Consider the following 28,000-nt stretch of genomic DNA (forward strand, 5'->3'; position numbering starts at 1 on the left):
TTCCTAGAGACTGACTGGGGCAATTGTGGAACTGACTTATTTTTAATAGTTATATCTGTTCTTCCCCTTGCCAGGAGGTTGCAGGGAGGAATGTCTGCATGTATCATTCTGTACAACAGTGCTTTGTACTTGTATAAAGAGCAATAAAGTATTTATTTTGTCCTGTGTAATCCAACAATTTGAAGGTTCTGGAACTGTTCTTGGGAGTCACAAAAAGACTAGTAAAAGGAGAAGATGAAATGAGATCACAGTTGCTAGCAATTGTCACAAACAAAGGAACCTGAGACGTCTTGATTGCGATCACAACTCCGCCAGTCACTTTTTCTTTTTCCCTTTTCCTTCTACCACATGGTGCTGCTTCTGCAGTTCCACCAACTCTGAGACCACAACATCAACTTGCTCTTTTCTGGCGCCCTGGGCCTTTGTATGTTTTATGTGGTTACCCTAGATATAAAACTGCCGTGAGTATATGGCAACCTTGTTCAGGAGGAAATTCAAAGTTAAGAACAACATAAGCTAAGACAGAATATGTTCCTTTAATAACTTCTTAAAATTATCTATTATACTTTCAAAGAAAAGGGGAAACAGAAATAATGCTGGGAGAAAGGCAGACTTGAATATGGAGAATGCTATATTTCATATATCATGATAAACGGTTAAGGGAAATACATATGTCTAGCCTAACAAAGAAAGATTGGAGTATCATGATAGCTGTCTTCCAGTACAGTTCAACCCCCATTGAGCCCAAAATTTATGTTGCTAAGGGAGACATTTGTTAAGTGAGTTTTGGCCTGTCTTAATAACTGTTCTTGCCACATTTGTTAAGTGAATCACTACAGTTGTTATTTAATAACACAGTTAAGTGAATCTAGGTTTTCCCATTGACTTTGCTTGTCAGAAGGTTGCAAAAGTCACATGACTCCTGGACTGCAACCATCATGAGTAAACTGACAAGCATCTGAATGAAAAAATCACATGACCATGGGGATACTGCAATAGTTATCAGTGTGAAAAATGATCATGGGTCATTTTTTCCAGTCTTTTCAGAACTTTGATTTCTAGGGTCACCGAACATCTGTGAACAAAATGTGCTTATTCTGACAAAACAGTTACCATGATAGGAATAGGTAGTTGCAGAACACCCATTTAACCAGAACATGAGAATGTGTCCTACAATTTACAAATAAGACTGGCTGGAGTCATGCTACATGCTCAGCCCAAAGAAGAAAATCTCTTCAAGTAGTATGTTGTGCAAATTCACCATACTGGAACTAGAAAAAGCTTAACGCACCAATAAGCTATAAAGTAAAGCCTAGACCTTAATGATAACTACACTTGTTACTAATTTCATCCCTAACACTTCAGAATCCAGCCTTACCTGTTTGTCTCCTTCCTGATGTTCCTTCCCTCCCAATGTTTTCTGGATATTTGCAGCTGCTTTTTGCTGCAAGCCAAAGCAGATAAAAACTATTAAATGAGCCACACCTCTCGACTTTTTAACATATCTTACTCACACCATGCTTCTATGATCTCCAAATTGGATTGTGCTTATTGACAAGAAGGGAAAACAATATTACCAGGTGCTACAATGCAGCTAATTTCAGGAAATGGAGAAAGAGGGCATGCACTGCTTGCTAAGCATCATCCATAAAAGGAATATTATGGTGTCACAATATTAAGGTAAAAGGCAGAGACAAAGGACTGGTGTGTAATTGTAGCAATCTTAATATTTTTGGAGGGGAGGAGGGTTGAATTTGCAATGGAAGCTACAAAACAATGATTAACATGATTAATAAGCCATGGGTACATGCTTCTTGGAGGAAAGATTCAAGTTATGGCTAGAGCACTTAGGAATTCATACAAGGATGTGATTCTCTGGTGGAAGTCTAGAATCCAAAGCATGCTTGTGGAGAGCCAACAATTATCAAGCTTATATGTTGCCCAATTCCCTGTGTTCTGGGAAATTTATGAATTGTTTAAAACAAGAATAATAAACAAAAAGAAAGGTAAAGATAGCCGGATGACAAACTGGGTTGGAAGAAAGGAAAACAACCTGGGTTAAAAGGAAACATCCATCATCATCACACCAAAGCCCTGGGTGGAGGACCTTCAAAACACCAGAAGGGTAGGGGCCATTTGTATTTCCCAGAAGTTAGGTGCTATTACAGAGAAGGTTTGTTTCCAGGTTTCCAATAGTATTGCTTAACCGAAAGAACCTGGAGTGTGCCAGCCCAACCAAATCAGCGTGCCAGCCCAACCAAATCATGGTCAGGGAGATACTATGGGAGACAGGTGACACACACAACCCTCCGAAATATCTAGACCCTAGGTCACAAAATGCTATCGTGTTAACAATTTTTACCTTTGGCTTCAGTGGGAAGTCTTCAGGCTGGAAAACAGGAGAAGGGAACCAGAGAAAGACCAGAAAGAGGCAGGAATGGTTAGGTGCTACAGCAGAGGAAGTTCTTTGAAAGCAACTAGAGTATCTAAACCAGATTGCCCAACAAAGAGGAGGAGGAGGAGGAGGAGAACACAACTACAGGAGAGATTTACTAATATCTTGAGTTGTGACAGTTCATTTAATGACTGTTCAAAGTTATTCCATAATCCCCTCAAATGTTTATGACAGTCCTGAAATTATGAATATTGCAATACCACGGCAGTCATTCCCCCTTACGAATGACCGCAGAGGCACTGCAATGTTCAACCTGCCTATTCGCTCTGCCCACTCCCCACAATTGCTTGCCCTCTACCATCCTGCTGTGCCAGACTCACTTACCCTGCAAAAATCTGTTTCCTCTCTGCTGCGGTTTCTTTGAGAGCAGGATGATTGTGTTTCCAGCATGAGTGGCTTGCAAACACTTTTTGCGTGCTGGAAGTGAAATGTTCTGGGGGCCCTGATTTCTGCTAAAGCAAATGAGTGCCTGAAGTTGCGTGAGATCAAGGCGCCCAGAAGCTTCTAGTCTCCGTGCAAAACATTTGCAAACCGACAGGACCAGCAAAACCCCGCTGCCTCAAAGCATTCGGACGGCTTGCAAACGTTTTGCACGGAGACTGGAAGCTTCTGGGCATCATGATTTTGCATGGCACAGAGGCTGGAAAGGACACAGCTTGCTATATCTCCGCAAGGCAAGTGACCCGGCACAGCAGGATGGGAGGAGGGAAGCAATTGTGGGGAACATGAGGTCTCTCAGTGGGTCAGGGGAGGACTTGGGTGGTCTTAAGCAAGTGGTCCGTTCCATCAGTAGGCCACTCCCACTCTGAGATAGCTCACATGCACTTAACAACCTGCACATTTGATTAGCGAATGTGTGAGTGGAAGCAGGGAGTTTTCATGTTCATTTTACATGATTCACTCCAATGAATCCTCCGGTTACGAATGTAATTGGCAGGCTCCATTACATTCGTAACACAAGGAATACCTGTACTTGGGACACAGAGCCCATTCCAACCCAGTCAACAGCATCAACATAAAATACTGTCAACAGGAAAATTAAACCACAAACGCAGAAAAGTATAAAGGGTCAAAGTAGGAGAACTGGCTGGCAAAGTAAATTGCAATACTTCTTTTCCACCATTCTGAAAATAAAATACACTTTTAAAGAATATCTCAGTGTACGTTTCCCCAAATATTTTCGGAGAATGAAAGGATCAAAGAAATGGCCACCAGCACAGGAGCTGATTAGTCAGTTTATACCAAAAAGGAAACTCCCCAGTGTTTTACCTGCAAAACAGGTAATTTTCTCTGCAGCAAAGAGTAATGAAATTATCACTAAGGATCTTCCTAAGACGGAACATGAATGTAAGATTTGGGGGGGGAGGGGAAATTAACAACAGGCAACACCTGTAAGTATTTTAAAACATTTGCGTTTTGTACCATTTTTTTAAAAAATGAGGCCTTTTAACTTTTTAAGAAGGTATACCCGTATTATTAACTCTACAGTACAGTGAAACCTAGCTATCTAGACCTCAGTGGGAGGGATCAAATTCTGCTTCATTATAATGTCATCACACAAGGACACCAATTGTGTAAATGATGCAATCTGTGACATATGCTTTGCCATCTCCTCCTCCAACCAGTTCATTAAAATGAGGCTTTGCTGCATGTCCATAAGACTGCGGAAGGCACACCAGAAATGGATAGATCTGTTTTTCCCTTGGTCAGACATGCTGGAATGTGGGACGTAGCAAGATCCCCTGTATGAATGGGCACTTCTCACTCCCTGTTGCTCAATTTCCTCATTTCGGTGGCATATGAACAATCCCTCTCAATTCTTCATTCCTAGTCACTGGTTTGCAATGACAGTGCTACAACTCAGCAACTATGAAGTGAAACGAGAAGTCAAGGCCACTGGTAAAGCGAGGAGTATATCTGCATTTTACAAAGAGGGTGTGATTTCATCCTTGGTTTTTTCCAGTAACTATGACTGATGCCTGAGGTAGGAGGAATTGTAGAGGAGGCAAGTGTACAACTTTGTGATTGACAAAGAGGCCTTACTTTCTGGGAACGGGGTTGTGCATTTGGTTCTTGACCACAGCAGCTTTAAGTGCAGCCTCCTTCTCAGGGTTTTCCTCATCTTGTAGAGAAGAGGATCACCTGGCTACTGATCTCATGGCTCATAAAGTTGTGAGGTACAGCGAAAGCATCCCAACTACTTTAAGGAGCCTCAGAAGAGGTGTAGAGATGTCTCCTCTCACTGTCAAAGGCTTCCAAAGAAGTCTGGGTGAATCAGTTCATCCGCCATTTCTTACCTGTCCTCCACTAAAACACTTCCGCAAGTTTTCAATTTGTTCAGCCTCCAACTTTTGGAACAAAGGAGTCACCTGGAATGAAATGTAGAAGAAGTTTCAGACTGTTCATCATCCCCACTATTATGTAGTCTAGTTTGGCCTAGTGGTTAAGGCATCAGGCTAGAAAGCAGGAGACTGTGAGTTCAAATTCTGCTTTAGGTATGAAAGTCAGCTGGGTGACCTTGGGCCAGTCACTCTCTCTCAGCTCAATTCACCTCACAACATTTTTGTTGTGGGGAAAATAAGAGGAGGAAGGTGTGTTAGATATATTTGTCACCTTGAGTGATTTATAGAAATAATAAAGATAAGATACAAATAAATAAATATGAAAACAATTTAATAAATACTACTTTAACTAACAGTATTGCGAATAACAGCATCAACTCCTTGGATAATCCCATTGACCCCTGATAGCCACATTAACTAATGGAAGAAACTTTGAGATCATGAAATTAAGTTATATAAATGGTTTTAAAGTTTTCCTTGTGGCTTGGCTGCATAGAATACACAGAAGCTATTTTCCTCATTTGTTTCCACTATGATACAAATCAACAGTTTTTAGGAGCAGTAAAAGGAAAGAAGCTCAAGCTTGTAATAGAAAAAGTAGATATTTTTTTCTCCCCCTCCCCCAGCATGAAACAATAATTCTTACATGAATCCTGACTACATCTAGAGCTGCGGTGGCACAGTGGTTAGAGTGCAGTACTGCAGGCTACTTCTGATGACTGCAGGCTGCCTGCAATTTGGCAGTTCGAATCTCACTAGGCTCAAGGTCCTCATCCTTCCGAGGACCCAGATTGTTGAGGGAAATATGCTGATTCTGTAAACTCCTTGGAGAGGAGTTTACAGCTGCACTGGGCAAAAAAAGCACTGGGAAGCAGTATATAAGTCTAAATGCTATTGCTATTGCTATCTAAGCTGGTATTATTTATCCTTCTTGGGGGGTACTTTGGAGAACTGGTCCTTAGCACTGCTTTCATCACCTTCCACATGGCTTCTATCCCACAGCACGTACCATGCCAATTTGATGTCCAGCCGGCAAGGTGCAGACGAAGTCGTTGGTCACAACATTAAAGCTGGATGCAATGCACAGCTGGTCCTGGATTGCAGTGCTCACATTGGGCATGTAAGGTTGCAACACAACTGACAGCAAGCTTGCAATGTTGACAGCCACCCCTATCACGGTGCTTGCCCGTTTTCTAGGAAGAAAAGCGGAGAAAACATCTCTAAGAAGAAGAAAAACAGCAAAGCCAAGAAAATGGTGCAACAATCAATAGGCAACACTGAATGTTTGGTCTAGTCCTTAGCCATGAAACCAGGCTGGGTGATCTTGGGACAGTCAGTCTCTCTGTTGTTGCTGCATGGAAATTAGGAGGAGGAAAGTATGTTGAATATGTGTTAGGAATAACAGGTTACCTAATGTAGTTTGGGTAAAATAATATATATAAACTATGATTGTAAGTTTAAGTGTGTGTCACTTTAAAACTGCAAAGCATGTAATTTTGGGTGTGGTGTGAAACCACCATAAGAGGGAGCAAGAGAACCTGATTGATTGCTGACAATTACTGGATTGCATGGTTGATGGTTTGTTAGCTGCGTGTTTCCCCTACTGCTGAGTTTGCTGAAGGAAGAGAGGAGTTTTTGACTTCTTCATATCTCTACTGCGAGGAGATATATTACTGGACTGATATTTGTAAGTTTACTGACCTCTCTTTTTCGACACTGGAATTTGCAACTGAATAATCCCTGGATGGACTGAACTAGTGAATGATATATGGACTGTTTGACTATGCTTTAACTCTTACTGGAATAAACTATTTAATTAGCACTGTGTATCTGTTTTACTGAGTGTAAGCTACAAAAACGTTTATTTCACATATTTTGCCTGCCTGCCTGCCTGCCTGCCCTGCAGATTCTGCTAGGGTGTATCCCTAACAATATGTTTGTTGCCTTGAGTTATTTGTAAAAATAATCAGGCAGGATACAAATGAAAAAAAAATCCATTTTTAAATAAATATCTGAAAATAAAACCCAGCAAACAAGAATAAAGGCAGGGAAGCCAATGCATTTTTCTCCCCAAACAACTAACATAATTCAAGTAAGCTATATCCCAAAGCTGAGAGGAGAATTTCTTTAGTTGGTTCTGCTTGAAGCAGACCATCACAAACTAGCATTTGCCCAGGATCAGACACTCACTTATCTGCATCACTGCCTTTGATGCATTTCCAGGGCTCATTGACCTGAAGGTACTGGTTGCCATGGCGAGCAATATTCAAGATGGTGCGTAAGGCATCACGAATCCTATGAGAGAGGGGAAAAAAACCCAAGAGATAAGTTGTTGAAGTAGCAGAGGTAAGGAAGAAAATGGCAGTTTACTTATTTTTGCTGAGAAATAGTTGGCAAAACTAAGCAGCTGTCCCATGCAAACATGCAGGAAACCTCCCAGTAAAATCTGTTGGGCTTTCTCCTCTCAAATTCTCAAGCAGCCACGTAGAATATGTTGTCTTGGACATTTCTGGGCAGGCAAATTAATAAAGAACATGCAAATTAATCATAATCTCATCTGAAGTTTTCAAGATTATGAAACCAGCATCTACAAACATTTAGATATTCAGGTGTTGCTACTTCACACATTCAGAGTCAATCTGGGACAATCTTTAGGTCAGTTGACTCCGCACAAAAGAGAGGATGGAAACGAGCCTTCCATTTTTCTCAGAACTTCTACCATTGCAGTTACTCATGCATGTCCTTCAGAAAAAGTTTTGTCTAAGCTACAGATTACACAGCTCCTAGAGTTACTGGCAGATGCTAGATTTCCAGGACGTACTTGACCTTCTCCAACAACTGGTTGTATTGCCGCAGCTCCAAAGTGATGTGAGCCAACAAGCGCTTATCATCCTGGGTTAGGTCCATTGTAGGAACACAACCCCCGAAGAATTTGCACACAAAAGTCCCTGCTCTGAAAAAGGAAACAAAGACAAGGGAATGAGCAAATTAAAGTTTGGTACATTAGAAGTTTACAGAAAGCTAGACTCATTCTCATCTTTTATTTCCAACTATCATACTCTACCCAACTGGGCAACTCCTGAACAGTTCAATAATGAAAGATGTCTACACATGGATGACTTAATCCATTAGTTACTTGACACTTTGCCTAACCCACATTCTGTAGGTCACAGCTATGGGCCTGTTCTGGTACATCTGAATTTCTCACTCTAGAAGACCCCAGAAAAGGGACTTAGTACAGAGATTTAAGTAGTATTAAATTCCAGAGTAAAGTATTTCCTCCCCCCCCCCACACCTCAATTTTCTTTTTTTCCAGTGCCTCCACTTAGTAAATGTTTGCACTAGCCAAAATAAGTTTTCTTTTTCCTCAATCTGAGTCTTGATTTCTCCTTTTCATCCTCAACACATTAAGTTTAGGCAAACAATGATGTCTATTTGTAACTCTTATGAGCAACACAATGATTGCTGAATGTCTATGGAGATTCTTAGTCATCCAGGTCATGGTTGTCCCAAAGGTGCTTTTTCAAGCAGCAACTTGACTTTTTTCTTTGAAGACATTTCGCATCTCATTCAAGAAGCTTCTTCAGTTCTGACTGACTGTCTTCAAAAAAAACCCCAGAAAGTTCAGTTGCCTCTTGAAAAAGCACCTTTGGGACAATGATTGCTGTTTTGCAAAATCGTCTCTCAATTTTTTTAAAGAATTCCCCAAATTTTATAATGTCACTACATCATCTGAGATTCTAATAATCTCACACATTAACACCAAACTATCACACAATACAACTTTGCCCACAAATGGTTGCTAATATGTCTTCTTGTTATGGGATAATTTTGTGTTATTCATTTTATTGACCGACATAAAATTCTGTCCATCTATGTGAGATGTTGATGTTCTTCAGAATTAGAGAAGCACATGGGTCACTGCACACAAGGTCTGAAATGAGCCTGAAACAGTTACTGACCCGAAGACACAGTGAAAGGATGGAAAAAATAATCCTCATTTACATGCACAGGGTGTTTTAAATTACAACCTTTCTTCCTATTGTGCTGCTTCACTCTTCATCCTAACTCTAGGGCCTTTGTAGTTAGCTAGTAAATAGTTTGCCTGAATCAGATTTTTTTTAATACTGCTCTTTAGCTCACCCTATACCCAAAGCAAAACTACCACATTGTTGTATTGAACTCACAATATTGCAATGGAATATTATTATACCATTCTTCTCTTGCCCAGATTTACCTATTGATAAAATTGCCAAGGGTGTTCAGCAGCTCTGAGTTGTTTTTGATCATGAGATCATTCCAAGAGAAGGCACTGTCTTGGCTCTCTGGCCGCAAGTAGAGCAGGTAAAAGCGCCAGATGTCTGCAGGAATGCCCGTATCCTTGGCCATATCACCAAAAACTCCCACACCACGGCTTTTGGAGAATTTGCCATCCTCATAGTTCAAATATTCTAGAGGGAAAAAAATGAAGGTGAGATAAGGAACTCCATCAGGATTCCTCTGTTGAAGAAAGGGAATGCAATTGGTCAACTTTTGGTTCTAAGGAACCCAACGAGACTAGAAGACAGGAATGAAAAATGAGGCTTGTGGTTATTTCTCTCCCCAGAAATTACCTGTTGCAATTAGATGGTTGACCAGAGTATAATTATCACCAGTGCCCAGCAATGAGCAAGGAAACACAACACTGTGGAAGGGAACATTATCCTTGGCCATGAAGTTATAAAGCTGAATCTGAAGGAAAAGAAGAAAGCATGAAAACATGGTATAAGGCACACTTCTACCTCAACCTTCTGACAACCTCCTCTTATCCTATGTAGAGTCAAATAACTAATGATTGTGACAGCATATTATCACAATTAGTTTTTAAAAAGTATATCTTACAACAATCACAGCTACAGATTTCCTAAGGATATATTAGTAACATGAATTTTGCTAGAGTGAATTGAAAAATTTAAGAAGAATTTTGGTTCTTAAGTAGTGAGCATGTTTAATACTCAGAAGAGCTTATGGACTGGAATGATGGAAGATTTGCCTATTTCCCTGCCACAAATTTATTTATATTATACATATTACTGAGATATATAAATGAAAACAGAAAATTTCATAACGATGTATTTTTTTGTATTATAAATAAAAAAGATATAAATATTGTAAAGATGTATTCATAGTATTATACATATAAATATACGATACAACAAAGGAAACAGCTTTCAGAAGGAAGTGACTGGATTAGCCCACCTGTTCTGGGTTTTTCCACCATTTCTCCCACTGGTCAGTATAATTAGCTGTGATGGACAGATAGCCAATTGGAGCATCAAACCAAACATAGAATACCTATTAAAAGTAGGGAAGAGGTTACATGTAGAGATAGACCCACAGAAAAAGAAATATCTACATAGCAGTTGGGATTTGGGCTTCATACTGTATACCACTTGCATATCTCTTGGACATTAATTACAGGTAATCCTCGAGTTAAGAATGTAATGGAGTCTGCCTATTCCATTCGTAACCCAAGGATATAGAATAGAATAGAATAGAATAGAATAGAATAGAAAAGAAAAGAAAAGAAAAGAAAAGAAAAGAAAAGAAAAGAAAAGAAAAGAAACAGAGCTGGAAGGGAGCCTGGAGGTCTTCTAGTCCAACAAATTTGTGGAAGTGAATCTTGTACCTTGAACAGGATCACTCCTTCCTTTTGCCCATGCATTCGCTAATCAAATACATGGTTCGTTAAGTGTACCTGAGATATTTCTGGGTGGGGAAGGGCATGGATAGCCTCGTGAAGGAGCAGGTCACCTGATGAAGACAAACCAAGGCCTCCCCGACCCACTGAAATACCTCATGCTCCCCACAACTGCTTCCCCACCCCACCCAACCTGCAATGTCGGGTCACTTACCATGCAAAGATCTAACAAGCTGTCTCCTCTCCAGTTTCTCAGCCACGCACACCCCTCACGCAGCTCCGTTTAGGTTTGCATAGGCCTCACCTGGCACTTTGAAAACCAAAATGGAGGCACGGAGGGGCGGGCATTTTATGTCTAACCTTAACCCTAACTGGGTTTTATAGGGTTTATGTCTAATCTTAACCAGGCATCATATTTTATATCTAATAGTGTGACATTCAATCACACATAAAATGTCTCTCTCTCTTCTATTCCTCACCTTCTCACGGAAGCCATCAAGTGGAACTGGTGTGCCCCACTTCAAGTCACGAGTGATGCAACGTGGTTTGAGGCCATCCCGGATCCAAGAGCGGGCGATGTATCTTGAGTTGGGGGTCCAATCCCCACTGGACTGGGACACAGCCAACCATTTCTCCAGACTGTCTTCTAACTAGTTGTTGAGAGGTTAGAAAAAATAAACAGGATTTCTGGCTATGATATTTCAAAATACAGCACTTTCCATGATGATACCAGCATTAGGCAAATAATATCACATCTCTGCTTGCATCAATTTTAACATTTTCTCTTTTGTACTTCTAATGCTTATGCACTACTCAGAGTAACAAGTAAAATCAAAATTAAAAATAGTATTTAATGATAAACACATTCCTTATACATAAAAAACATTACATGCTCAGTTGTGGTGAATACAGTATTCAAGTTTCTAATACTCAGAAAGTATATCAAAAATGGATCAGAAAGTATACTTGCAGAGAGGATAGGACAAAAAAATATATCCTGTTCCTTTACCTTTAAAATCTCCCAAATATAGGGTTGATTTTTCATAGTTGTCAAAGTCGAGAACCTCTCTAAGGCTTGAGACATCAATTTTGTCCCTCAATGCAAAACAACGCAAAACGAACTAGAAATTTGTATTACACAAAAAAACAAAATTGGATCCAAAAATCAAATATAGTAATGCTCCATCCTCCAAAGGATCATAGAAATAATTAGTAACTATTTCAACTACCTCTCTTCAGTTTCTTATATGGAATACTGACTTAGAAGCCACTATTAATTCTTCTAACACACCTTTCATCATCATATGTACATTGTATATATTTTTTCACAATGCCTGTATATTTGAAAGAATGAATGTTTGAATGAATCCAGCTAAAGGGTTCAGCCCTACTATTCCAGTAATGTGACAACTGACCACATCCCACATATTAACCAGAGCATCTCCTGCAAGAAAGAACATTTAAGAGGCCAGTGTGTTGGAAAATTTTGGTCTTAGTAATGATTTACCTTCTGATGAACATGACTGCTTGTCACAATTTGGCCTCTATTTATGAAACAATACATGCTTGGTCCTCCATTCTTTCTAGTCTTTTTGCAGTCTCCGCTTATACTTTAAATTTGGGCTTCTAGTTGTATTTGGATTTTACCAAATATCATGCAAAATGATATTTTACCCAGCTAATTTGTTTCATTCAATGTCTTCCTTTTTATTATTTATTCATCCTTTCTTTAGCTGGCCCTTCTGGAATACAACTGGGATTTTGTGTTTCTTTATCCTAACATTAGTAATATAAGTAGTCCTTGGTTAATTAGTGTTGGTTAAACAACTTGTTTAAAGATATGACAGTGCTGAACAAGGAGTCCTATGACTGATCCTCAAAGTTACAGCTGTAGCAGCATACTCAGTCACATATCTTGATTTGGGTATCTTGGCAACTGAGTCACAATTACAATGGTTGTGGTGTCCCATGGTCATGTAACTGTCATTTGCAACCTTCACTGCCAGCTTCTGACATGTAGCATCAGTATAGGAAGCCATCAGGAGTGGCAAATGGCACTCACATGACATTGTCCTTAATGAACATGTGACATTTGATTAATGACTGTAACTGGAATTGTAGAACTGCCACCATTGAGTCAGTGCACTTACAGTATGTAATATTGCACTTTATGACTACCGCTTAGTGATAGATTCCCATCCCAATTACCATTGTTAACTAACTTAATCCAGGTAGGAAATGAAATTTTCTGGTGCCCTTCTATGGATCAAAGTAGTTTGCTCATCTGAGGAGATGAATTAATTTTCCTGAGCCTGTACCAGTCGTGATTACATCCATTGTTAATTTTTCCCCTATCAGAACATTACAACATGACAATATGTAATAGAAGGGTCAGGGGTTCCATATTAAATATGCCTTTATCAGAATTAGTTGTATGAAACATGTTCAGAACAGTATTTTTCAGTATTAAGTTACCATTTAGTTATTGGGGCTTTATAAGCTTTAAGATGCTGTCAAGGTTTGCCCAGTACTCCCCAGTTTTGATGGTAGAAATCATCCCAGTGCATACCATCTTTTGTTGGTAACTAGGCAACTTGAAAATAATTTCAGATATGTCATAAAATGTGAGCGTAAGTTCTCCTGGACTGTTAATAACAATTTTAATGAAGTGACTATATTATTGTGGTAGTTGATATCAACTATCAATATTCAGCAAATGTGTAGAGCATTCGCATCATTTTCCAGAAGTTGTACTATTTTCGATGAGCAAATGGAAAATTATTTGAACTGGTTCCTGTACTATCAACTTTATTTCTGCTTCACAATGGACTAATTTCAGTCTAAGAAGATTTTTCAAAGATAGCTCCAAGTGAAGTCCACTTTGATAATCAAATTAAATCCTATGTCTTCACGGTCATGTTAGGCCTCATCAAAGACTGGCATAACTGGTAAACTAGCTTAAACTGGGTAAAGGAGATGTGCCTCCAGATGCAAAGCTGAATGTAGAAATACACCCATCTGTTCAATTCTAGAGTTCGTTTACTTGTCCTGAAGAAGAACACCTCTGTCCAATCTGGATTCAATCTAAGTTTATTGACAGCTTATCACTGCCACACATGCTGATTCAAAGAATCACAGAATGCTGCCTTCTAAGGCAGGACAACAACAAGAGGCTCACCTTGGGTAGATCCAAGAAGAGGTGCTGGGAAGATTTCACCACAGGGGTTCCTTGGCAGACTTTGCACACTGGTTTCTGTCAGAAGAGAAAGAAGAATGCATCATGAAAAAAAATTATCTAAATGGAATTACCACATTTCATAGCAGTATACCTCTATATCTAAAGAAGCCTTTCGATCCTTTCAAAACCAATTATCCAGAACAATGACTATGCTACGCGGAGACTGCTGACATCAAACAAACCAATATTTTGTAGTTAGGCCCATGGATACAATGGTCATTGTTAAGAAAGGCAGAGCAAAAGAAAATGACGTTTTGTTTTAAAATCCTGGAATTGACACCAGCCCAACATCTCTCTCTTGTTGTACACTTCTTACTGCAACATTTTAAATACAATCTTAAATACATTTCTTGTGCATGGATAAACTTGAAGTTAAATGGCCAATGCAAACAAAAGAGGTTATTAAAAATGATGAAAAGGGAACATCCTGATGGGCTTCAGCAGTAAGAAAATAACAAAATTAAACAAAAGATTTATAATACCTGTCAAGCTATAGGCCAGGGATCCCTAAACCCCAAAACTGGCTGAGGAATTCCAAGAGTTGAAGTCCACATGTCTTAAAATTGCCAAGTTTGGAGACCTCTGCTATAGACGCTTAAGCCAATTTTGACAAGTGTACAGTGAATAGCAAAAAATTCAGATACTGCCTGTTTGATCAATTTTAACTGAGCTCCTGCTAAGAGACTTAACCTCTTAAGCATCTCTTAAGACAAAGATCCAGTAATGTTCAGGATGTGTTGAAATAATTGTGGAAAATCAGCGAGAGAAATTCAAGTGAAAAATAATAATATGAAAGATAAATATGGAGTATGCATTTCCTTTTGTAAAACTGTAGATGGCCAATGAAGAAATAGATCAATATAAGTAACACAGCAAGTAACAGAAAAAGTGAGACAAGAGGAAAATATGAGGATGTTCTTCTTAAAGCTACAATAGCAAAAATAAAACACAACAAATCTAACAAAGTAAAAATCTCAAAAATATAACATTTCCACAATGGTGGTAATATCTCAGATCCTGGGGATAGTTTGGATCTCAGTGTGAATAAAAATAACCCTATCTATTATATTGCAAGGTCTGAAGATTTAAGATAAATACTTAATTGGCTTTTATTTGACTTTCACTTTGATTGTAGCCTGCTGGATTCCCTAGTCACGAGAGATATTTACTGTAAATAATTGTGAATGTAGATACACCCAATATTTAATGATATAGATTCACAAGACAAATTAAGGCAAGACTTGACTTATACGATGAGGACAAGAAGGCTGATTTTTTTATTTGTCATAAGAAAAGCACGTGGTCAAAGTATCGTATAAGCCCTGAGGCATACATTCTATTAAGGTAGGGTTTTTAATCCATGGTTTACTGAATAAATCACAACCCTCTAGGCTCAATAACTCACAGTCAATAAACCATAGGTTACAAATCACAGCATCTGGGTAAACATCGCAAGATGGTTTAGTACATAATCATGGGAGAGGCTGAGAAGGAAAGATGAACTATCACATGGGTATCAAACTTGCCATGTCACGTTGCGATCATGTGACATATCGCTACAATTTTTTCCCCTTTGTGGAGATGGAGTGGGCTTGGCCTGTGTGTGAAGCATTCGGCCTGCGGGCCGCCAGTTTGACACCCCTGAACTAGCATAAATGATTGTACTCTTCTCAGGAAAGGGAGTGGAGATCTTATCTAGTTTAATGGAGTTTCAGTAGAACAGATGATTTGGATTTCATCAACCCTTTATTGGAAAAGAGTCTAGATCAGGATCAGGCTTCTGTAAATGTTTCAAAAAATACCTTAAGTTCAGTGGCATTTATGAGCTTGCCACATTTGTCACACTGATCTCCACGGGCTTCTTCATAGTTGCAGAAAGGGCAGATGCCTTCCACAAAGCGGTCTGCTAGGAATCTCGCACATTTCTCACACTTCAACTGGTCCACTGTCTCTGTCAGGAGATAGTTGCGTTCCAGCAACTGTTGGAAGATGCGTTGCGCTATCCTGAAGGGTGAAAGAAGGGGAGATGTAAGGACCTTCACTCAAATAGTTTTTAAGTGTAAAGTATGGCTCAGAAACAGGAACACCTGTGACAGCAAAGGACTGCTTGCCCTTAATTTGTCTCGGCTTCCAAACCATGTTGACATGTCAATTTCATTTGCATTTGCCCTAGTATAGTGGTGGGCAAACTGGTATGTAGGCAAAGCACTCCAAGCCTTGAAAACAAAATCGCTCTTTCTGATCTTATCAAGGTCTTATTCCATGTGGATGTATATCCAGCAGTGTATACTGATCTGCAGTATGTAATCCATGGCTCTGTTGTTAGTTGCCCCTGAGCGGATGAGTGCCTCTCAGTGTAAAGTACAATAATATCAGGATTATTGAGCCATGATTCATTTTAATTAAGTTTATTAGTGTTTACATAGCGGAATTCTAACAGGTAGGGTCAAAGCAAGGCACTCAGTTAAAATGGCAACATGTTCTAGTCCAATGATACAAACAAGGATGGGTAACTGAATGCCCTCTAAATATTCTGGAATGCGCTTCTCAGTAACTGCAGCCAGCAGCCTGGTAATTTAAAATAACTGAAGAGCAATAAAATTGGCTGTTAGGTCATCTAGGATTTAGAATAAGGAGTAAATCAAGTCAAAGAAATCCCAGAACTGATCAAGTTTATTTGTATTCAAGAAACATGGGTTGTTTTTGATTTAATGTAACCATGGCTTATTAAAAAATACTTGTTTAAATGTGTCCCAGTTTACCATTATGACATCTCCCAAGTTTGGGAGATAAAAGTGGTAAAAATGAAAATCTTCTGGCATCTATTTACTACAAAATAGGATGTTTTCAACTGATTAAGAAGCTAATAAATCAGGAGCATAGCTTCATGTGAAAATTACATTCATGATGGCCAACACAGAATGGAGGATACAGAGCATATGATGACCTGTATCATTTTCAGTCCTGCTATATCCTCATTACTGACACATGAATGAAATCTACGAAGTTTACTCCAAAGAAAGAACTCACATCCCAAATCAGTGTCTGCAATGGACATTTCTGAAGTGTTCATCCATTACCTATCAATGATCCCCCAATTTGGCTTGACAAGGAAGCTACATGCCCCAACAAAAGTCCATTAATCATTACAGATTAAGAGGAAAGTATCACAGTAGATACCAAAGAGAAGATGACACAACTTGCCAGAATTGGGCAGTCATTTACTAACTCTGTGATTGGTAATAGTTGCTCTTCTCTGATAATGTCAAGACTATGCTTGGAGCCCTTTTGGCCAAGAGATGAGCTAAAAAATGCTTCAAATGAATAGCACTTCTTTACTCTGAACATTCGAAGTGTTCAACTTTGCACTTTCAGAAACTAGCTGCAGAAACTACCTTCAATCATCTGTCAGTCTTTTGGCCAGCTCCAAAACAAGAGACAAACTTTATTGCAGGTACAATACAAAAGTTAGGTAACCCGAAGACTGTAAGACAGAGAGGAAAGGAGGAAAAAAAGTTGTTTCATTTCTGTGTTTCTTTCCACCCACTGAAAATTCTTCTAACTGCAGTACTTACGTGGTCTGTTGTACTGTGGTTGTGCGACCAAAGTAGTCAAAAGAGATGTTGAACCACTGGTAGATTTGTGCATGGATAGAATAGTATTTATCACAGATCTGTTGTGGTGTCAGTCCTTCCTCCATGGCCTTTGTCTCTGTGGCAGTACCATATTCATCAGTACCACATATATAGAGGGTGTTCCAGTTGCGTAGACGACAGTATCTAGAATAAATAAATGCTACTTGTTTCAAAAAGCAGGAGGTTTATTGCTATCAAAAAGAACTACCATCTCCTATGACCTTGTTTTGTTTTTATTTCTCACATTTTTAAACCCATCCCTCAGAGAGGGATTCTGGGTAGTGTACCATAAAATACTAAAATATATAAAGGTTAAAAAAACAACAACTAAGGCTTCATAAGATCTTGTTTTATGTTGTCTGGAGCATCATTCATTTTATGATTGTAAATTGCCCAGAGTTACCCTGAGGTAAGATAGGCAGCTAATGAATTTTATAAATAAAAACCAGTCCAATAAAGCGCATTATTGCTATGCAAAAAAAAAAACCTCACACCCAACATTTCCCGGGAAAGGCACAAACTTAGGAAGCAAGTATGGCAAAAGCAGAATTCAGAGACACACAGTGAGGATAATTTATAAGCCCACGTGGACCAGAAGTCTGGTCTGAGTGTGGGTACCTGGAAAGAGATGCTTTAACTTACCTGGCAAAGGTATCAGCACTGAGAACACAGCCAATGATATTTCCAAGATGAGGCACATTGTTTACATAGGGCAGTGCACTTGTGATCAGCACATTCTTCATACCTTCCACAGGCAATCTGGGGAGGACAGACAAATTAACTCAGAGATAAATTCAGATTTATAACTTGCTCAAACAACTGAGGTGGGATTGGGTCAGGGAGAGGTAAGGCAGGTGGGGAAAGCTATGCAATATACTGAGGCATCTGCAATTTAGAAAGGTTAACTCTCTCTAGGCAAAATTGGCCTTCTGCAAATTAATGACCTTGCAAATCACAATGCTATGAATAATTTAAGAATTGGCTTATAATTTCCAGAGTTGCGCAGAAACATCAAGAGGTGAATAATCTGTAGCTTTCTAGACTTTGTCAAAACTCCAGTTCCTGCCATCGCCAACAGCACTGCCAACGATCAAATTATAATACAACAATATTCAGAAAGCTACAAGTGTCTATGTCATTGAGACAGATAATAATGATGCTATAGGGAATTATATGGCTGTGTTTTGATAATGTTAAGAAACAACTCTTCATATTGACAATTCCCACCCTATATTTAGACATAGAATGTATAATGTGTGTATTCGCCGTTTTGATCTTTAGGAGACAAAAGAAAAGGTGAGCTATTTATATTTATTTATTCAACTTATATGCTGTCCATCTCTCCTAGAGGCAACTCTAGCAGTTTACAATGATTAAAAACCAATAAAACCATTAAAGAAATAAATAGCAACAATTGGTTTAAAATTGCCAAAGATGGGAAGACAGGAAGACGTAGGGGTGGGGAGGATCTTCTTTGGTATCCCTCATAACCATTTCAGCCCAGCAAGATTCTTACATAGGATGCTGTGGTTTCCAGGGGTTAGGAAGGCTGGCTGATCCTCTGCTCCAGATTTCAGCAATGGCTTCAATCTCCACATCAGACAAATGCTGCTGGGCTGATTCCTCTTCCTAGAGAGAAGGACAAACACCCTGTAAAGATGTCTGATATTCAGCAACCAACATCCATGAGTTATTAATGGATCATGGATAATTGCCAGGTAATACCAAAGTCTAAAACAACAACCATAGCACCAATCCTTCCCCTGACCTACTTCCCCCCTCCCTCCATTAAGCAATGCAATAATATTTGAGGGTTACTCCATTTAACAAAACAAATTTTAAATGGGTTATATCATCCCTTGCCTATACAGGACTACCCTTTCCCCAAACCACAGTATTCCCCATTTCAAATCCTATTTAACAACAGCTGAAGTCATTGTTTAATAGTATGGAATCCCTTGAGTCTGTGAAGTATATGTATGCTAAAGTCCATTCAAGATAGTGCTGGGCATTTGTAGTTTCTTCTTGATTCCCTACTTTGATAAGTGCAAGGAATTCTGTAATGAAATGATCTGCAATTTATTAGGCTAGAGACTTAGCATGCTGTGGTATTAAGTGAAAATAAAACAACTGCTTCACATAGGAAATACAGCAGGAATACCTTGGCTTCATTGGTAGCTGATTTCTGCAAAGTCAAACTGGGAGCAGGATGTTTCTGTAGATAGGCTTTAAGTTCCAGCAATCCCTTGGGTGTCCATACAGATTCCACTGCCTTTCTGCAGTATTCCTTCAAGTTCATGTTCTGGAACCAACTTCTCAGAGCTTTCAGCTCATCTTGAATATTAAATTAGAACATGGTTATTTCGAGAGAACCCAAAAAGAACTCAAACATTAGCCAAGGCGCCCTTTCTAAACCTTAGGACGTTTAGGTGTTGTTCAAACAGGTCAGCAAGGGCAGGCAATCCATGTCTGAAAAGAAAAATCTTGCCTCCCAACTATTAGTCTTCCCTCACAATTACAGATTTGACAGCAAAGGTGAATAGCCCCTGGGCAGCATTTCATGCAATCAGCCATGCCACAGAATCCTGTGGATGATGGCCTGGTGCAGAAGATATTCTGCAAAGACAGGGTGTTTTTGTTTTGTTTTTGTGTTTTTTGAGGCGCGTGGGACTTTAGCCATTATCTAGGTAACCTCCATATTTAGAGAAAGGAGAAAGTTGAGAAAAGGAATTTTATCCAACAAATATGAATTGATAAAGGAAAAGCAAAAAAAATGGCTTGTGTAAATTAGCAGCAGACATTGATACCTCCTGTCAAAGCAGGAAGGCCATCTTTGGTGCCTTTCCCAACTTTGATAGATAATAGGAATTGAAATCCGGCAATTTGGAGGTTATCAGGTTGGAGAAAGCTGAATTAAGCTGTGGGCATCACTCACTTGGTAAGAAGGAGTCATCTCTTAACAGAGGAAACAGAGACCCCCATAAGACAATATCAGCAGCTGACTCAACATCCTGGATATAAAAAAATCAGAATAAATTAGTTCAGTCTGGATATGCAGTAGGAGCAACTAGCATATTTCACTTGCATTGGAAAAAAAACATTTCCCAAATGTTCAGGACAGAAACTTCTTTAACGGTACACATGTAAATTCTCATCTCCACCATGAACACTACCAAGAGAAGCTAGCATAGCAAGGACCACTTCAGTTTAATTGGCTTTACATAACACATGGTAATTTTTATTTCCACATTCCAGAATTTGATTCTATATAAGATGATATACAACAATAAAATTAGTTCTGAAGTAACTTTGTAAAGAAAAAAAATAACCTAATGGATACTCCAGTGCTTTTTCCCAATGAAAACAGAGGTAAGCAATCTGCAACCTATACATGGGTCTCTAAGCCTTTATTTTGGGAAACTTTGGAGTCTTCCCATAATTATAATTGCATAACACTTGTGTCAGAAGCATCGCGATGCTTCTGGGTTGAGAGGATTAGCTGGTGACATTACTGTCACTTGGGGGATGCCCAGTTGTGGGCTCCTTCCATGTTCCTGGTAGGAGCTGGAGTGAAAGACAAGGGCTCACCCCTCCCCATAGCAGCTTTCTGGTCTTGAATGCAGGCTTGCTAACTTCCAAACCAGCGTCCTAACCATGTGAGCCACCATATTCCTATTAGGATAACAAAATGGGATTATAAAACCTAAAAAAATCTACCTATTTATCTATTACTACTTTTTATAGGTAATAAAAAATTCTCCCAGGAATTAACCCATCTTTGAAAGAAACTTTTGTCTTCCACAAGAACCAAAAAAGAAAAAAAAATAGGCTAAAAATCTGTTCTTCTCTGAAGATTATTCTGTTGATGAGAATCACTTCACCTATCAAGGGTCTTGGCATTCCGCAAAGGAAGAAGTTGTCCCACACTAACTAGACTTTGATTATATACGTTTTGCTTAAGGCATGAAAACAGTGGTAAAGCACCCAGAGGATTTCAGCTCTCATTTCTAATTTTCTTAAGATATATGTTTTTAATCCTTAAAATTTACTAAAGTAACTCCCCATATACATAATGCTTGTGAAAATCTCAAAAGCTGCAAGAAAGCTGTGAGAGGAATTATGGTTCTCCATGTTCTATTCTGATCTTGAGTAACATTTTTATGCAGATATAATCAAGGTTCCCCTCACACATACGTGCTAGTCGTTCCAGGCTCCATATAGAGGGCAGTGCTCATCTCCGTTTCTAAGCTAAAGAGCCAGCACTGTCTGATGACTACGTGGTCATGTGGCCGGCATGACTAAACGCTGAAAGCACACGGAACGCTGTTACCTTCCCACCGAAGTGGCCTCTATTTTTCTACTTGTATTTTTACATGTTTTCGAACTGCTAGGTTGGCAGAAGCTGGGACAAGTAACGGGAGCTCACTCCGTTACGCGATGCTAGGGATTCAAACCGTCAAACTGCCGACCTTTCCGATCGACAAGATGAATGTCTTAGCCACTGAGCCACCACGCTCCACCTAACTGTACTGTGCTTTAAATTCAATTTTACAAAAAGCTAAGGTTTTATAACAATCAGGTATCCTTTCAATTCTCCCACATCTCAGCTTATACATCAGCCAGTACTGCAAAGCTTGGTTACAGAGGTTCTTACTTACCCCAGTGAGGTAAGAGCTACCCTTTTGGGTAAGAATCTGGTCAAGATAGTCCAATGGCTTTCGGATGATGCCCAAAACATCCTCTCCTTTCTTTTCTTGTACCACATGAAGATACAAGGCTGCAGACAAAGCAGGCTGAGAGGAAAAGGAAGAATTTTAATCGATCTTCATCCTCCTTCTATTATCTTTTGTCACTTCTCCAATCATTTTAGTAAATTCATACTGTTGTACTTATTTATCAAATTTATATCCTACCTTTCCTCCAGGAACACAGTGATTTCCAATTTTCTCTGTAGCAAGCCTGTAACGTAGGCTGGGCTAAGAGAGTAAGTGATCAGTCCAAAGGCACCCAGTGACCTTTCATGAGAATAGACATGAACCCAGATCTTTCCAACCTAATCTAACACTTTATCTAATATCTTAACCATTATACTGGCTCGTTCTTAGGAAAAAAATGAAACACGGCAATATTGAGCTATTAGACTTCTATACCTAACTCAATAGCCCAACATGATCACAACATTGTATGGGTAAAAAAGAAACAGCAAGTGCATGCAAACTTTGGATTCTTAACATCTGGCTTCATCTGCTTCTAGTGGTGCCTCCAAGGCACCTATCCATTTTTCTCTACAAACAGATTGCCCCTTCTAATGTTGACTGTTTACATACTCCAAACTTTCTTCTTGGTGTTCTTTCTTTCACTTATATACTAATAGAATGGAATGGCAGAGAAGAGCCTAAACTATGTAAAATATAGCTTTTTCTTTATCTCATTGTCTGAGTTCGTGTATTATATACTAAGACTTAAACTAGGCAGAAGTAAATATGCCACAAGCATCAGCATGTACTTCTAATTTCCCACCCACTGGCTTCTCCAAAGTCTCTGGCACTTTATTTGCAATAACATCTTTGGATCTCACAAGACCCTACTAGAATGGTAGAGGGTATCCCAAGTAAATAGGGTGGTGAAGTAATTTGTCCTATGATATGTAAGATGTTTGCAGGTCTTTTATGGCAGTCATTTTGTGAGTGTGCTCATCACTTGATTTTAAACTTTTAGTTTACAGACAAGCATGAGCTATAGCCTGCAGTCAGTAAATCCCACTGAATTTGATGAAATCAATGAACTGAAACATTATTGGGGAAGGGAGCAATATCAGCTTCCAACATAATGACAACCAGAAGGACATCTTAATTTCTTTCTTTTAAATAAAATGCTTTTTACTCCAAAGAGAAAAGAACTTCACTAGATTAAATAAGGTAAAGGCTACAGGAAGAAACATAGCTTTATCCACATAATACACAGTAAGTGATCCATCCTATACTGGCAAAAGAAATGTTACAAAGAAATATACTATACCTGTCACAGGTTCTCTGGTATCAATTGCCTCCTCTCCACATAGCCCACTCATATAGCTGGGCATAATTTAAACCAGGAGTTGCCAACCTTTTGGACCACCAAACTCATAATTTTAGATCCCAGGGACCACTAACTGGTTCTGTGGGCGTGGCCTAATTTGTGGGTGTGGCTTGGTGGTCATGTGACTGGCTGGGCATGGCTTGTATGTAAATATTATACTTATATAAATATTGATTTTTTTTTATTAAAAAAAGAGCAACTTTTACCCAAAATCAGGCAAAGCAGGCAGGCAGATTGAATTGCTCACAGAATCACAGATTCATTCAGAAATTTATCTATCTGCCATTGGCTACCGCAGTCTGTTACATAAAATTTGTTTGCAAGCAAACTCACAAAATTAACTCACAACACACCATATATGTAAATATTAATTTTTTTATAAAAAAAGCAACTTTTATCCAAAATCAGGAAAAGCAGGAAGATTGAATTGCTCACAGAATCATTCAGTAATCTATCTGCCATCGGCTAGCTCAGTCTCTCAAATTTGCTTGCCGTGAGTCAGCACTGAATTTGCTTGCAAGCAAACCTTCAGTCCTAAGGGAGGTTCGGCTGTGCTTAGCTAGAAAGCAAGAAATCCAACCATTTCCTGCTTCCTAACTAATCTAAATTTCCTGGCACAGCAGAACAGAGATGATGGTCGGAAAAATAGCAACTTAGCAGACAAGTTTGCCGGGTAAAGAGTGAGTAGACAGGGAGGGTTCCCGCAGGCCATGTGGGCTGAGCAGCCTCGTGTTTCTGCACAGCCTGTATTAATTGCTTTGGGGGAAGATTTCTCTGAGGCTCACCAAAATTTTGTCACGGCCCACCAGTGGGCCGCGGCCCACCGGTTGGCGACCGCTGATCTAAACCACCACCTGAACAAGAAGAGCTCTTCCCTTTAAGAAAAATGTATGTATGTATGTATTCCAAATACATGGTTGTTTTACTCACCTCTAGTTCAGTTATATCCCATTCAAAAAACTGATTGGCAAAATCACTCTGCTCATTGTTAAAATTGCTTATTTCTTTTCCAGATAAGCGGAAAAAGTATCTAAAAGATAAACAAATAAAAGGGGGTGAGTTCTCTCAGGCAATGCACTTCCAAGGACTTAAAAATGTTGTAAAAAAAGCCTTTGTTCTACCATTAGGTCTTGCTATCTCACAAGAGGCTAACATTAGCACTTGCCATTCTAGATTTACTTGCTTCTGGCAAAGGATGCTTCTTTCCCATGTCTAGAATACAGGTGCTCTTGAATTGAACTCAATTCTTTGTGACTATAGAGTTGTATCTACCGTGTTTCTCATATAATAAGGCCGGGTCTTATTTTTTTTTGAGCCCCCCGAAAATGGCTAGGCCGCCTTTTCGGGGGTGACTTAATTCCCCCCCCCTTGCATCTTCGGGCGGGCGGCGACGGCTTGGATGTTGACCTCAGCGTTGGTGGGGCACTTCGTATCGGGGTCAATGCAGGCAGCACCATATCCGGGTGTGCAACAAAAGTACTTCCTAACGGCAAGCCCCCCCCCACCATTTCGCATGTTTTAATATAGGCCTTAATTTGGGGGGAGGGGCTTAATTTCATTTCATGCCTATAAAACATGCTGGGACTTCCTATTGGGGGAGGCCATATTGTTGGAGAAACAGGGTATTTCCTTGGTAGGTTTAAGAAAGACATTTCCCACTGCCAGGAGGTGTTTGTTTTGTTTTGTTTTAACCTTCTAGTCTACCCTGCCATTATTTGATGTGCTCATTTTCCAAATACTCATTAAGTCTAATCCCTTTTAGCTTTAAAGCCAAATAAGGACATCCAGATGCAATGTTGACCCTTTCTATACAGTCCTTTAACAACTGCCTCCTTTAGCATCCTTTCCCTGGTTACAATAGTATTGAAAAAGTAATTTTGTGACCTTTTATTTACAAGGTCTGTAAAGCAAAGTTGAAGTAAGATTGTAAGCATAGGAGTGATTTCACGTAGCAACCCTTCGTTTTATGACCAAGTTGATAGTACCATTTAGGATTACCTGTACCTAGTTTTGCAATTTCATTTTTGCACCCATTACTTATACTGATAGTAGAAAGCCAGTTGGGAATAATGTTTAGAAGCTAAAAAGCTGTATTCAAGACTCTTCATGAGGCTGTTATTTTCAAAAACATACATTCTGGCTTCCTTCCTACAAATTGGCATAGAAAAAGACCACTCACTAGCCATCCAAGACACTCTGCTACCTGAGATGTACTACCCTGTTTTCCCATACATAATATACACGCACCACGCTCCATCTACAGAAGTTGCCCCAAATGGTTCATTTTATCCAAGAACAGCAAGGTAGCTTAAGAACAAGACTGACCAGCATTGCTACCAATAATATCCCATTGTACCTTCCGGCTTTCTAGTATTGGCTGGTGAGATAGTTGACTCATAGTAGAGCCAGCCCTACATAACATTTGTAACTATTCGCTGAGGTTTTAAAATGTATACCATTGTTACCCCCTATACAAGTTAATCAATTACCGGGAAGTTGTGGGAAGAACAGAGGATTTTCCTTCCAGCTCCAAAGAACTGAGAACAGGAAGAGGCACCCTTACCTCCCTTCTCTATGTTATACTATTTCAATTTCCTATCACATTTTAGGTGATGGAAACAGAACTCATGGCAGTACTGAGAAAAAGAGAAGCATGCTTAATTCTTGATATTTTTTATATTAAATATATTTTAATTTCTTAAATTGCCATTAATTTCTTAATTACCATTTTTGTGCCAAAAAAAAATCATATTTGGAAATATCATGGCAATGATGCCAAGTCTCTACCACTCAGCATGCTTTAGGTTCATTGACATTATAAGAAAATCACCAATAAGCAGCTGGACATGTGAAAATAGCTTTCCAAATTATAACCTTAAGATGTTTATGAAGCACAATTTCTACAAGATCCTTTATTAGTATCCCCTTTTGTACTAATTCAGTGCTTCACTTACATGCCTATAACGTTTATCTAGTATTACAATCACATTATGTTTTGCAAGAAGCTTGCCATAGGAACAGAACGATCAACACTCCATTACTTACTGAGAAATTACATTTGTGGAGAAGAGGAAGGATCCGTTTTCCAGCTGTAGAGCTGGGAGCTGTGGACGGGTGAGGAATGGTACTACATGAGCTATCAAAGAAGAAGAAAAACAAATTAGGGGAAAATTTTATCTGCATCCCAAAATCTTTTTCCAATTGAATACAGCATGTATTAAGATGACATAACAATAGGAGCAGTGTGTGCTTATTTTGTGCATACATACTATGCTGTGCATACATACAGGACAGGGGTTGACAGAACACAATTACTTTTACTTGAAAAGACCATTTTTTTCTTCTTCTTGAAGATTGAAAATGCTACCCCTCAAAATTTGGCAAAGTTATTTTCCAAGGCAAAATTACTAGATAATAAGGAAGGCTTTATCAAATTTCTGCTTATGATGCTACTATTTAAATATGGAGGCCTTGCCAAAAAGTGATGACAGGGAAGAAAAAATAGAAAAGTCTTGCCACCCATCAAAGATACTTGATGAATAAGAAGAAACTGAACAGCCATTTATCGGCAATGGCATGGGATCTTCTGCTTAAGTGGGGAGTGGATTAAAAGTCCCTTCCAATTCTGTTATTCCTTATAAACTTATTTATTGGAATACACTTGCTAAGTTCATTTATATTTAGTCTGGTCACTTGCTACTTCTGAATGCATCACCACAAATGCAAGTTGAGATTCTTCACCCTCATCCATGTATTCAGAAAAGCCCAAAGGGACTAGAGTCCACCCCAAAGTCATAGGGGAGCAGGGAAATTGAAAGGAGTTAGTACAAACAGAGAACGGACTAAAGAAAAATCCTAAAGAGGAAGGTGGGGGAAAGTTTATTAATTCTGTTGCTCGCTGCCTCGAATTTTAGGTCAATAAATACCATGATCTCTAGGATAGGAGATCTTGCAATTAAAAAAAAGTTAGATTTTCGCGGGCGCCCCCTCCGGCGGACCCTGCGAGGAGAGGCTGCCGTTTCTTGGGGGAATTACCGCCCTCCTGGCACTCACCCTCTTGCGGAAGCCACTGCACCTCCACGGGCGCGCCGGTGGCTTTAGCAGCCGCCAAGACCTTCAGCCCACCGAGGCTGCCTTCGCTCAGGCACAGCTTCATGCTCCGTCCTCCCTCTGCCTCCCAGCCACGCTTCGTCCTCAGCTGATGCAACGAAGCCGGCCCTGACATTAAGGCCCACTCCCAGTCCACGCCCTCTCCCGCCTTACGTCGCGTTGGAAACGGGTCCCGCCTCCCACCCAACCCGCCTCACGCCCACTTTGGGGCCTGCGCGGTCGAGCACATCTCGCTCCCTCATCCGCGCACAAGGCCGCACCCTTTGGGACTACCAATCCCGACAAGCATTGCCTACCCAACCGGAAGTTTTGAAGGACCAGGCCCGAGGCAAAAGGAAAAGCGGATATTGCGTAATAATACCGCACTCAGATTTTTGTTTCACGGGAGGATAGGGAGGCGTAATGTCTTGTCTTTAGCTGTGTTGAATTAGCTCCTGCGGGTAATAAAGCCCATCGTTAAAC

The 28,000-nt window shown here is 39.6% G+C and overlaps 1 protein-coding gene across 2 annotated transcripts; it reads right to left on the minus strand.

Moving 5' to 3' along the window:
* Nucleotides 1–132: 132 nt before the first annotated feature.
* Nucleotides 133–27,837, minus strand: MARS1 (methionyl-tRNA synthetase 1). 2 transcript variants are annotated; one of them, XM_026713869.2, is made up of 22 exons: nucleotides 27,482–27,683; nucleotides 26,474–26,564; nucleotides 24,359–24,458; nucleotides 22,009–22,143; nucleotides 20,286–20,361; nucleotides 19,512–19,684; nucleotides 18,867–18,979; nucleotides 17,993–18,109; nucleotides 17,291–17,494; nucleotides 15,518–15,719; nucleotides 13,656–13,730; nucleotides 10,957–11,127; nucleotides 10,036–10,131; nucleotides 9,411–9,528; nucleotides 9,035–9,248; nucleotides 7,619–7,750; nucleotides 6,988–7,092; nucleotides 5,807–5,990; nucleotides 4,753–4,824; nucleotides 2,363–2,389; nucleotides 1,379–1,444; nucleotides 133–444 (listed from the first exon to the last, which is right to left on the minus strand). In XM_026713869.2, the coding sequence occupies exons 1-22, from the start codon at nucleotides 27,651–27,653 to the stop codon at nucleotides 316–318; spliced, it is 2,772 nt and encodes a 923-aa protein (XP_026569654.2). In that variant the 5' UTR covers nucleotides 27,654–27,683; the 3' UTR covers nucleotides 133–315. The 2 variants fall into 2 exon arrangements, with proteins under 2 accessions (XP_026569654.2, XP_026569653.2); XM_026713868.2 differs by lacking the exon at nucleotides 2,363–2,389 and having other exon boundaries at nucleotides 27,482–27,837.
* Between the last annotated feature and the right edge of the window lie 163 nt (nucleotides 27,838–28,000).

This window comes from Pseudonaja textilis, chromosome 2, assembly GCF_049901715.1.
Source record: "Pseudonaja textilis isolate UNSWEBS1 chromosome 2, rPseTex1.2, whole genome shotgun sequence".
Classification (NCBI taxonomy): Eukaryota; Metazoa; Chordata; class Lepidosauria; order Squamata; family Elapidae; genus Pseudonaja; species Pseudonaja textilis.

Coding starts and splice junctions, on each gene's coding strand:
- MARS1 (XM_026713869.2), bottom strand. CDS start 27,653: ATGTCAGGGCCGGCTTCGTTGCATCAGCTGAGGACGAAGCGTGGCTGG. Junction 24,459..26,473: donor TCCACAAATGTAATTTCTCA/GTAAGTAATGGA, acceptor TTTATCTTTTAG/ATACTTTTTCCGCTTATCTG. Junction 13,731..15,517: donor TAAATGCCACTGAACTTAAG/GTATTTTTTGAA, acceptor CTCTTCTGACAG/AAACCAGTGTGCAAAGTCTG.